This window comes from Saccopteryx leptura, chromosome 11 (genome assembly GCF_036850995.1).
Source record: "Saccopteryx leptura isolate mSacLep1 chromosome 11, mSacLep1_pri_phased_curated, whole genome shotgun sequence".
NCBI classification, from domain to species: Eukaryota; Metazoa; Chordata; class Mammalia; order Chiroptera; family Emballonuridae; genus Saccopteryx; species Saccopteryx leptura.
Window position 1 is genome coordinate 23,334,391 of NC_089513.1, and position 12,411 is coordinate 23,346,801.

General features: G+C 44.9%; 1 protein-coding gene across 2 annotated transcripts in view; it reads left to right on the top strand.

Moving 5' to 3' along the window:
• The window catches only part of EPG5 (ectopic P-granules 5 autophagy tethering factor), a 108,712-nt gene that overhangs the window by 91,229 nt on the left and 5,072 nt on the right, over positions 1-12,411 (top strand). For both annotated transcript variants that reach the window (XM_066352816.1, XM_066352817.1), the window contains exons 37-43: positions 2,452-2,637; positions 3,117-3,326; positions 4,010-4,154; positions 6,786-7,028; positions 8,313-8,529; positions 9,045-9,260; positions 11,232-11,346. In XM_066352816.1, the coding sequence (XP_066208913.1) occupies positions 2,452-2,637; positions 3,117-3,326; positions 4,010-4,154; positions 6,786-7,028; positions 8,313-8,529; positions 9,045-9,260; positions 11,232-11,346 (1,332 nt within the window). The remainder of the gene's footprint in view (positions 1-2,451; positions 2,638-3,116; positions 3,327-4,009; positions 4,155-6,785; positions 7,029-8,312; positions 8,530-9,044; positions 9,261-11,231; positions 11,347-12,411) is intronic.

Sequence of the window (12,411 nt, forward strand, 5' to 3'; positions counted from 1 at the left end):
ACCGGGATCCACCCAGCACGCCCACCATGGAGCGACGCTCTGCCCACCAGGGGGCGATGCTCTGCCCATCCTGGGCGTCGCCATATTGCGACCAGAGCCACTCTAGCGCCTGGGGCAGAGGCCACAGAGCCATCCCCAGCGCCTGGGCCATCTTTGCTCCAATGGAGCCTTGGCTGCGGGAGGGGAAGAGAGAGACAGAGAGGAAAGTGCGGCGGAGGGGTGGAGAAGCAAATGGGCGCTTCTCCTGTGTGCCCTGGCCGGGAATCGAACCTGGGTCCTCTGCACGCTAGGCCGACGCTCTACCGCTGAGCCAACCGGCCAGGGCCTCATTGTGTTTATTCTTAAAGTCACACTGATAATTGAAACACCCTGCCTGCTTCAGTTACTATAGGCCCAGCTATGTATTTATGACAGTTAGAAAAATGTACTGCCGTCTTTTAGGGCTTTAAATAGAAACTGCACCAGCTCCGCTCTTGTCAGCCACCCCCTGACAGTTGTCCTGGAGAAACACAAGGTTCAGAGTGGCTTTATAGCTAGGCTGAGGAGGGCAGACAGGCACTAAGTAGACACTCATTACCATTATGAATGTGGAAGGAATGTGTGTGTAAAGAGCTGTAAAATCGCATTTAAGGAAGAGCAGCCTTAGCTGTGAGACAGATTGAATGGTAGAATGGTCTGGAAGGGGATGCTATAGACTCTGTGTCTCTAGGAGTTTTAGTCTAATGAGAGATGACTCTGACCTCCCCAGGAACTGGGCACCTTTTTGTTCTATGTGCCCTGTTGGCATAATAAAGTATAGTTTTAGGGGTTGAGGGTGAGGATAGAGAGCAGGTTATAAAGGGATTAAGAAGCATTTTCTGAAAGGAAAAAGATGAAGCATTTAGCATGTTCTAATGGTGGTGGTGATGGGAAGACATGGATCACCACCAAATTCCTTTGATTGTGATTTTAAAATGGAGTAGAGGTGTTTTTTAAAAATTTATATGATTGATTTTAGGTGGGGGGAGAGAGTGAGAGAGACAGACAGACATTGATTTTTTATTCTTATTTATGCCTTTATTGGTTAAATATTGCATGTACCCTGACCAGAGATTGAACCCGTAACCTTGGTGTGTCAGGACGATGCTCCAACCAACTGAGCTACCTGGCGAGGGCCCTGGAATAAATAAAATTAAGAGCTTCTTAATTTTCATTTTGGAAGGAAAAATTTATAACCAGCCATGTTTTATTTTAAACAGACTTGAAATACGCTTAGAAGATAACTTTGACATTGAGAATACATTTGCCCCACCCCCAATCAATCCCTAATAATTTTTTTTTTTAAGGGGCTGTTTTATTTGAGATTTTAGAACCCATTTTAAGGATTTTGGATTTTATCCTCTGATCATGAAAAGCCTTTGAAAGCCCTTTTTTTTTTTTTTTTTTTTTTTTTTTTTTTTTTTTTTTTTTTTTTTTTTTTTTTTTTTTTTTTACAGAGACAGAGAGAGGGATAGATAGATAGGGACAGACAGGAACGGAGAGAGATGAGAAGCATCAATTATCAGTTTTTCGTTGTGACACCTTAGTTGTTCATTGATTGCTTTCTCATATGTGCCTTGGCTGCGGGCCTTCAGCAGACGGAGTAACCCCTTGCTCGAGCCAGCAACCTTGGGTCCAAGCTGGTGAGCTTTTGCTCAACCCCGTTGAGACCACGCTCAAGATGGCGACCTCGGGGTCTCGAACCTGGGTCCTCTGCATCCCAGTCCGACGCTCTATCCACTGCGCCACTGCCTGGTCAGGCACCCCTAATAATTTTAAATAGGATTTAATTAAATATTACAATGTCATCAAAAGTTATAAAAACTAATGATAATGGAGACATTTTGGTAACATAACGTTACACTAAAAAAGACAGCTTAATGTACATATACTAATATAGTGGGTCTCAAAGTATGGCTTCAGGACCAGCAGCATCAGTAGCACCTGGGGACTTGTTAGACACGCATATTTCTGTATCTGCCCCTGGAATGAAAAACTCCAGGGGTCGGACCCCACAGTCTGTGTCTCAGCAAGTCCTCCAGGTGGTTCTGGCCCACACTCTGCTTTGGGAACTATCGTAGATCTCAGCCTTTGTTCTGACCCAGCGCATCTGAGGACTGCGACAGGCCCCCTCTGCACCAGTGACTGGCGGGGGTCTGCCACCTGCTTAGATCTAGGGAAGCTCACTCCTTTCCTGCCGAGAATTAGTAGACTAAGCAACGAGCTCCCAACAAGCTGCAGATTGTACACACACTACGCAGGCAAGGGAAGAGTGTTAATGCCCCCTCTGGGGGCGGGAGTGTGGGTGACTTTTATAATCTGGAAAAAGTGTTATTTTAAAAAATATAATTTAGCAAACATCGATTTATACACATCTTCAAGATACACAGATCACTTAAAGCAAAACATTGTTTTTAATTTGTTTCCTTTTAGGTGGAACGAGGAAGCCCCAAGAGCTGCTTCTTATTTTTGGGGTCTGTCCTCTGTGAAGTCAACTGGGTCAGTGTGCTCTCTGATGCCTGGAGCCCCAGTCCCCTCCCAGAGACCCGGAGCATGGTGGTCTGCCTGCTTTTCATGATGATATTGTTGGCAAAGGAAGATCAGCTGGTCGACCAGCCGGTAAGCTTGGAGAGCTTGTGATAAAGCTGGTGAGGCCCCAGATCCTCCCTCTCTATGGAACTGTCATCCATCAGCTGTTTCCCTGGTGCCTCTTCCGTGTGAACGGAAGCCTCTAACTAGGTGCCTGAATTTCCTAGGTAGTTCATAATCTAACTCGAGATTATGAAGGGAATGCAGAATCAGAATACAAAAGTCAGTTTTGTTTTATATCTCACTAATTGCTCGTTCCAACACCAGATCAGAGAGTTTCTTTGAAAGTTGGGTTCTGAATACGTACAAGCCTTAATGTGTTTTTGCCAAGACTTTGGCTGTTACTTGATTAGTACTCCTAACTTGAGTAGATACTTACGTGACATCTTAACTGTTCTATGCCTATCAAATAGACCGTCTTTAGTGGTCACTTCAGAGACTATTTAGAGACTCATATTTCTGGAAAAATGGGAGCTCTGGAGCTAACGAACTGTGTGTTTCATTTTCAGGACTCGCCTCTGCTCAGTCTCCTCGGGCAGACGAGCTCACTGTCCTGGCATCTGGTGGATATTGTGTCCTATCAGAGTGTGCTAGGCTATTTCAGCAGCCATTACCAGCCTTCCATCCTCCTGTCAAAGGAATCTTCTGCTGAGCTAATTGTGAAGCTCCTAAAAGTGACTGCAGGCCTTTCTATTCCTACTGACAGCCAGAAACATCTTGTAAGTTGAGTGGGTGCTTTAAAAGGTAGAGTGCTCCTCAGGGCTGATAATGGCCTAAGTGGTCCTGCAGGCAGCCTTGGACTCTGAGCCCGCTCAGCAGAGACAGGGGGAGGCCGACTGTCGTATACTCATAGTGTGGCCTCTTGGTTCTTTTAGTTTTCTCTGTCTCTTTTGGTAAGCAGTGTCACATGCTAACACGAGGCCAAGAGGATTATGGGTTAGTGATCTGAATGTACTTGGCAGCAGAATGGCAGGGAAGCGATGGGTCTGAGGTCTGGAAAACTCAGGTCCCAGCTCATGGCCATTCTGATCTTGGTTTTCTCAACCGAATCAGAAATAATACCTTGTTTCAAAGTGTTGTCAGGAGGGTTAAATTAGATAATGAACATAAACATTTTTTTGATAAGTTCCTGGTGAGTAGTGTATAGTTCATGTTTTAATATAGTAAAAAAGGAAGTGTTCTACTGTAATTTGGGGAAATACAGGTTCTAGTCTTAAGTGCTACCACAGATTTGCACATCCCTAGACACAAGGCCCTTAGACGTGTCGTTGTGTGGCTTCCTGCACTGTCCCCTGCGCTCCCGACCGAAGCAGTCAGTGCAGCACCAGCTCTCAAGGGACACGCAGCCAACACTGCTCTTACGGATTTGTTTGAATGATTCTTTTTTTTTCTTTATTGTCAGGATGCAGTTCCAAAATGCCGAGCCTTCACTCATCAGATGGTTCAATTCCTCAGCTCCCTGGAACAAAATGGAAAAATCACCTTAGCCATCCTAGAACAAGAAATGTCTAAGCTCTTAGATGATATCATTGTCTTTAACCCGCCTGGTAAGTGACCACTGGGAAGTCGTGTATTTATTCAGTAAATGAATTCCTGTTGCCTATAAGGCATTGTGATATCAGGAAGATGGTCAAGATAGTTGTTTCTGTTTCCACAGAAGCAGGGGTCAGAGATGACTGGACCCGAGGGGCGCTGTGCCGTCTCCGCACATGGTGGGGAGGGGGGTTGACGTTTCAGGTTGCTGGCATGAGGTTAAGTGGCCTGAGGGCTAAGTCAGGTGGCAGATGTACCGATCGGGAGATAACAGGAGACTGTCCAGTGAGCAGCATTCCTGGTTGCAGCAGCCTAACTGGGCGTGCACTCAGAATGCTCCCTCCCCCCCAGACTGATAAACTGTGAGAACCTGTGCTCCCTGCAGTGTGGTGGGCTAGGCATCCTGACTGCCTCTTCTGCTGAAAGCAACTAAAAATGCTGGATCAAATGTTTTTAAGAAACCCAAAATTAAACTTATCAATGAGGTGGCAAAAAGCCTCAAAGGTTAGAAACTCAGGGAAAGGAGGGAGCTATAAAGGTGGATGGAATACCCTGGTGGCTTTCACCGTGAAGACTTTTGCCGAACCGCCTTAGGATCTGGTGGGAGAAGAGGTAGATATTAACTCATGCTCTTTTGGTAGAAGTGGAGTGACCACAAGTATAGGGCTTGAATTGCAAGAAGGAATAATAAGCAGAGAAAGTGGTAAAATGTGGATACAAAAACTGCCTATATAAAACTACAATAATCATGCAGTTAGGGGTTTAAACAGCAAAAGCTAAAATTAGATTATGTGACCACAAATATATATGTTAGGAAAGAAGCTGAGTTAAACTAAGGTTTTAGTATTGTTTGAGAGTATCAAGAAATTGATTAAATTTACAGCCTGATTAAAATGTGGATGTTAAAAAGTCTAAGAAATTCACCAAAAGAATAGAAATAAGATGTATGTTTTCTAAGCTAGTAGAGGGAGATATGAAGGAATGGCTAGATTACAGTCAGTCCAAAGATGGCAAAAAGAAGTATGGAGAAGGTGAGAAAAGTAACTAAAATAGGATGGTAAAATGTAAATATATCAGTATATAGACCAGGATATAATAATTCTCAACTTATTTGTACCTAATTACACAGCAAATGCATAAAGTACAAGTTGACTGAACCAGAAAGAGAAATGTCAGATTCACTCACAGTGAAGATTTTGATGCATGTCTCAGTAATTGATCAATCAAGTAGACAGAGAATCAGTAGGCCTATAGGAAGTCTGAACAGCACAGCTGCATGTGACGGGCAGGTAGAGAACGGTGTACCTGTTTCATTTAGATACTGTAAGTATGGAATAGATAATGCACCTAAAGTCTAGCACCAGCTTGGCAAATCACAGTCCTCAGAGAATGTTAAAAGAAAAAAGAAAGAAAGAAAAATTAGGAAGTAGTACTGGAGAAACTGTTTTAGAGTTGATCATGTGATTGGGCCATGAAGTTTGAATAATAGCTGACCAGGCAAAGGAGAGAAGGATGTTCTAGAAAGATCTTAATCAGAAAAGTTGGTGGCTTTGATATTTAAAACATTTATTGGCCCTGTTGATGATTAATAGGAAGGGGAGAGGCTGAGATCTGTTAGGTGGTTTACTGCAGTCATTTTTTATTTCCATGAGTCATAATTAAAAGGTAAATTAAAATTAAAATTGCTATTCAATTGAAATTTCTGAGGTAATAAGCAGGTCATGTTGTGATAGTAAATTAGGGTTTACTTACTGTTGTGCAAGTGTGTGAATTTGGTCTGATGTGTGTGATGAGTAAGATCGTCCTACTCCCATTGACATAAATACTGAAACCATGGTGTGAGAAAGCCACAACCCTAGTCCATTAAAAAATATATATACCCAACTCAAAGTGAGCTAGAAATGGCAAAACGCACACCTGTTGAATAGTTTCTCCACACACTCTCAGTGAAGTAGATTGTCTATTTTTGAATGTAAGGAAGGAATCTACCTTAGTAACTGACTTTTGCAGTTATCCTGTAAATTAATTTTCTCTTTTTGTGTGTTTACTGTTCTCTTTTCACATCTTAATTTTTTTGAAAGACTCATTTACATAACCAGTCTATTTTTCTTATTTTAAAAAGCAAAAAATAAAATAAAATAAAAGAGCTGCTAATTGGAGCCTTTAAAAACGTTTTTCCTCCTTTTTATATTTTGTTTTAAACACTTACTATTCTGTGTAAGTCCTAGAATCAACAGCTTTGGCAGTGGTGAGGGTGGGGGAGGAGGTACTGTTTCTAATTAGTTTACCAGTGACTGCTGAGACCTGTGTATTTGGTTTTCCAAATGGGCAAAGTTTGGGAACTAATGACTAGTGAACAGTGTTTTGATAAGTAGGTTACCCTTTCACACCAGCTTGATATGTCTCGGCCACACTGCTGTGACCAAGGTTCTTGCAGTAGTTCCTCTGCCTCGCTCTATAAAGCACTCCTGCGCCCCATCCTGTCCTGCAGAGCTGAGTACCATCCAGAGTTCCTTCTGCGCTCTGAGATCGGCCACGGGATTATCAGGTCTGCCCGGAGAGCAGCTGAGGTTAAAGCTGCTCCCTTGCCCACGGTCTCGTTGCGTCCGGCAGCTTTTCACGAGGGTGTGTCTGTTCCCCTTCAGACCTGGACAGCCAGACCCGCCACATGGCCCTCAGCAGCCTCTTCATGGAAGTCCTCATGATGATGAACAACGCGACGATTCCGACGGCAGAGTTCCTCCGGGGCAGTGTCCGGGCCTGGATCGGGCAGAAAGTGCACGGGCTGGCGGTCCTGCCGCTCCTGACTGCGGCCTGCCAGAGCCTGGCGTCCGTCCGCCACATGGCCGAGACCACGGAAGCCTGCATCACTGCCTACTTCAAAGAAGGTAAGGGACCAGCGGCTCCAGTGCTCGGGACATGTTGACGTTTCTGAACGTGTTTTGTCTTTTTTACAAAGACCTGCAGTTAGTGTGAGAGCCTATGACCATGTCTGTTGGTCCCGTCGCGTTTCAGGGGAAAAGACCTCTAATTCATTTTGTTGATTTTGGAGTATCAGACCAATCTTTTTATGATAGACACATCTTGTGTGTCACAGGCCCAGTCGTAGTCCTCAAAGAAAATGCTATAAACCAGAGTCCATACAGGGTGGAACAAAAGTCAATTAACAGTTGTTTGTATGGAAAATGATACAATACTTAATAAACTTTAATATAAGAATAATCTGTTTCACACACCCACAACTGCAAACATACTTTTGCCCAACCTGTATAAAAATGACTCACTATATTAATTTTCTTTATTTTGTCACTTGTTACAATGAATATTTATAGGACTCCTTTTATTGTTTGTCACGTCTTTGAAACTGTTACGAAGAGGCCATCCCTCCCCCTCCCTGCACATACACCACCACCACCTTCCGTGTATCTTTCTGATTCTCTCTAAACTCTCACGTTCTGGAAATGACCTGATCAGGTTAAGAAGAGCTGCTCAGAAGAGCGCTTCTCAGCTCTGCCATGCGGGTGCACATCGCGGGGCACACGTGGGCGAGGGGGCGGGCACCGAGTGAGGATGCCAGGCAGCGCCTGCATCCTGCCCTTTTCTGACAACCTGTGAGTCACCGTGGGCGGGGCCGTGCATGTCAGCCCATGCTGATTCCCCCCAGGAAACCAGGACCATTAGGATATCCCTGTTCCACATTGTTCGGGTTAATAAAGTCAAAATTGTTTTCTTTTGTTTAATTTGTGAAACATTTTTAATGATTTCTGTTGAGACATGAGTAAAAATACTTACAATGGGTGAGTAATAATTTCCCTTTGAAAAGCATAAGTGTTTATAACATACAACTGGTGTTAAAATTAGAACTTTTAGATGTCTGGGAAATGCAGTGTCTCTATGTGATTTTGATCATACTATGATGAGAAAGGGGATTTATAAAAATACAATACTGAATTCTGATTTCTTAGCCTCTCCAGTGGCCAGCCATGGCGTGGGCATTTAGCATTAGGGCTCTCCAGTCTCAGCTGTGAGGCCTGTGTCACTTTTGTGGCCTCTAGGGTCACTGTAGGCAGTATTTTCTTAATGTGAAGCTTAGAGTAGGGATTCATTACAGTAGTTCCAGAATTTGAATGTGTCTTTTATCTTGCTGTCTCCTCTTGGTGTTCTTTCCTTAGGCTCCCTCAATCAGGTTTTAGGATGGGGCCCCATTCTGGTGTCTCTTCAAGTTCCTGAGCTCACCATAGAGGAGTTTCTGCAGGAGTGCCTGTCCCTTGGCAGTTACTTGACTCTCTATGTCTACTTGCTGCAGTGTCTGAACAGCGAACAGACGCTGAGGAACGAAATGAAAGTGCTGCTCACCTTAAGCAAGTGGTTGGAACAGGTGTACCCCAGGTGGGTCGGCCCTCTGGCCGCCGTGCGAGACTCGCTGCTTTCGGATAACTCGATGTAGGGTGGAGCCGGTGTTCATTTAGTACACAGAACCGAGTGCAGCAGAAACATGTAGGGCTGCGAGACGCAGGGACACTTGTTTTAGAAAGATTGTTCCTTGTTGGCTAATCTTCTGAGCAGGTTGTTTATTTCCTAAAACAGGCATTCGAAGCACCAACCCCTTGCTCCCCTGTCAGTTCAGTAGTGGTAAGAGTGTTCGTCTGACAGGTTGTTATGAGAGTTATGTGGAAGGACGTACGTAGGCTCACAATATGTCCCTGAGTGTCCCTGGCATGTCCCGAGTGCTCAATAAATGATGCCTGTTGCAGTCTCCTTACTTTATTAACATTGTTACCCATTAGCCAAGCTTTGAAAGTGCTAAATGCCCCTTGCACAAACACTCAGGTGTGGACTTGCAGTTAAATGGGAGTAGAAAAAAACCACTTCTAATTTTGTTTTCTTCCTGGGCCTTCGTCCAGGTCTGTGCAGGAAGAGGCAAAGCTGTTTTTGTGGTGGCACCAAGTGCTACAGCTGTCCCTGATTCAGACAGAGCAGAAGGACTCGGTCCTGACAGAGTCGGTCATTCGGATCCTGCTCATGCTGCAGAGCAGGCAGAGCCTGCTGGCCGAGGAGAGGCTCAGCTCGGGGATTCTGGGGGCCATTGGTTTGGGCCGGAAGTCACCCCTGTCCAACAGGTAGGGAAACCCCTGCTGCTGCTCTCAGTGGGCCTCACGTCTGCGCCTCCCTAGGGTTGTGACACTTGAGTAGGTTTTTGACTTAGGGGCTGGGTTTCCCTCAAACACTAAGGGGAAAAAATAACCAAAGCCTGATTTCTTCCTATTTTAAAAATTGTGTTTATATTTTTCTCATTTTAAAACAACTTCGTTTTTGTGTTCAAAGGATGTTTTTTTAGTGGTATTTCTTGCTGTATTTTGACTTTGTAACCTGACCACACTACTGATTGATTTTGCCTTGGAGCTAGGGACAGTGTGAGGGATTAGGTTAAAACACCCCGTCACATGCATTTTATCAGGGTGATCCAGGGCCCTGGAGGGACTCAGTCTACAAGAACTGCTAACGTTAAGATGAGTTAAAAGATAAGAAGTTCTAGATCCAGATTTTTGTTGCTAAAAATTCCAAGGTTTGAAAGAATTTGTCCTTAGCCTCCCGTTTTATGTCCTAATACTTATTTGTGCCCCAATTTTCCTTTTTTTCTTTGTCTTTTACATATATTTTTTTTAATTAAGTGAGAGGTGGGGAGGCAGAGTGACAGACTGCTGCATGTGCCCCGACCAGGATTCACCTGGCAAGCCCCCTATTGGGCGATGCTCTGCCCATTTGGGGCAGTTGTTTCATTGCTCAGCAACCGACCTATTTTCGTGCCTGAGGCAGAGGCCACGGAGCCATCCTCACTCAGCACCTGGGGCCAACTCACTTGAACCAATCAAACCATGGCTGTGGGAGGAGAAGAGAGAGAGAGAGAAGAGAGAGGAGGGGTGGAGAAGCAGATGGTCATTTCACTGTGCCCTGGCAGGGAATCAAACCTGGGACATCCACATGCCAGCTGATGCTCTACCACTGAACTAGCTGGCCAGGGCCCCAGTTTTTCTTTTAAGTCCTTATAAGGATTGGAAAGAATTCTCATACCAGTCTGATATCAGCATTCCTGTGGATGGACCCCATCCTGTTGTTGCAACTTTGAGGTCCACTCAGTTTAACCAGTTAACATGTTTCTTTGTGTATGGTAGAATTGATCAGGACTGTGTGATTCTGATTCACTTAAATTCTGATAAAATACACATAAAAAATTTATCATGGTAACCATTTTAAAAGGTACGATTCAGTTTTGAGTATATTCACAGTGTTGTTGCAACCATCACCACTAATCTAGTTCCAGAATATTTTCATCACCCCAAATGGAAATCTTATACCCATTAAGCAATCACCCCCTATTCTCGTCTTCCCCAAGTCTCTGGCAACCACTAATTGACTTTCTGAGTATGTATATGCTATTCTGGACATCTCATACAAATGGAATCGTATACTATGTGGCCTCTTGCATCTGGCTTCTCTCGCTTAGCATAAATTTCAAGGCTCCTCCATACTGTCGCATGTATCAGGGCTTCATTTCTTTCTATGACTGACTATTCCACTGTAGAGAGAGACCACATTTTGTTTATCCATTCACCAGTTAACAGGCATTAATAGTTTTTTTCTATCTTTTGGTATCGTGACTAGTGCTGCTATGAAATTTGGTTACAAGTTTTTGTTAGAATGCTTTAGTTCTCTTAGGTGTACATACCCAGGAGTAGACTTGCTGGGTTGTAATGTGTGCTTAACTTTTTGAGGAACTGCCTGACTTTTCCACAGCACCTGCACCACTTTTTACATTCCCACCGGCAGTGTCAGAGAGTTCCAGTTATTCTTCGTCTTTGCCGGCACTTTCTTTCATGGGCCTGAATTATACTTACATTGTTTGGGCGGTGGTAATGGAAGGGAAGATTAAGGCTCCTTCCTGATCATATTTAAGAATTTCCTGAAGAGGTTTAAAATAGCAGTAGGTCTGGAAATGTATTAGTCTTCTATTTTAATAGAAAACGGTATTTATTTTAAAATGCTTACTGTTATAGTCATGGACGTCTTTTGACCTCTCCCTAACACCCAAGGTTCCGAGTGGCTGCCCGAAGCATGGCCGCCTTCCTCTCCGTTCAGGTTCCTGCCGAGGATCAGATCCGTCTGAAGCCTGGCTCTGAACTGCATCTCACCCCAAAAGCTCAGCAGGTCAGTAGAAACAGTGAACAGTGAAGGGGTAGATGTCTCCACCAGGCTGGGGGGGGCAGCTGACGGTGTGCGGGAGCCCAGCATGCCCCGATGTGCTCTGCTTACTGGCGAATGGGTACCACGTGTGCTGGCCTCAGATTCTACGCCATGTCTGTAAAGGTTCTTGCGTAGAGCACGGTTACCGCCACTGTGGAAGAAGCAAGGCCATAGGCCAGCCCGTCTGGGATAGAATTTGGTTACGAATGTGACTATGTGCCGACCTCCCACATGCAGGGGGCTGGGGACTGGCACAGAGCAGGTGGCCACAGTGGAGCATGATGGCGGTTAGCTGAACTGTTACTTGGAACCAAGGACATGGTTACTGTTTGGTGAGTCTGGAGGTGACCACTGTTGTCTGATGCTGGAGTAACCTAACACGGACAGAATGGTACCTTTGAGAAATTATAGTTTCTTCTAAAAATGTGGAAGGCTACATGGGAGTGGTCCCATTTCTGTAACTGTTGTCACCCACATGAGGCTGGCCAGGTACAAAGGTGTGCAGTATGCAGTGGTGGCCGCCTTCTTGAGAACTTTCCACATGCCTGACATGTTCTGAGTTTTAACTCACTTGAAGCTGATTTAGTTTTAATTCATTTAATCCTCATGATAACCTTATAGCAGAGGAACTTTATTATCCTGGTTCCTGTGGATGCAGAGATGGGGGCAGAAAGGGGCTAAGTAACCTGTCCCAGCTCTCGCAGGTCGTGAGAATGGGGCCGGGAGTCGGGTGCACCCAGCCGGCCAGCCTGCTCGCACTCGGAACTCTGCATGCGGTCCCTGTCACGCCACCGCCCAGACCCGGGCTCTCCTGCAGCTCGTGCTGTCTCAGGCAGCCACGTTCCGGGCGGCATCTTGGTTACTAAGAGCCAAGATCAGGTGGTACAACCAGCAGATTCTTCACAGGCATCTCGGTTTACACAATCCCTGAGACCTGTCACGAGCTAACTAGACAGCGGCTGTTCGAACCGTGTCATGTATGAACCGTCACGATTCAGGAAATGCATGTCCCGAGGGCCAGTTGTGAAG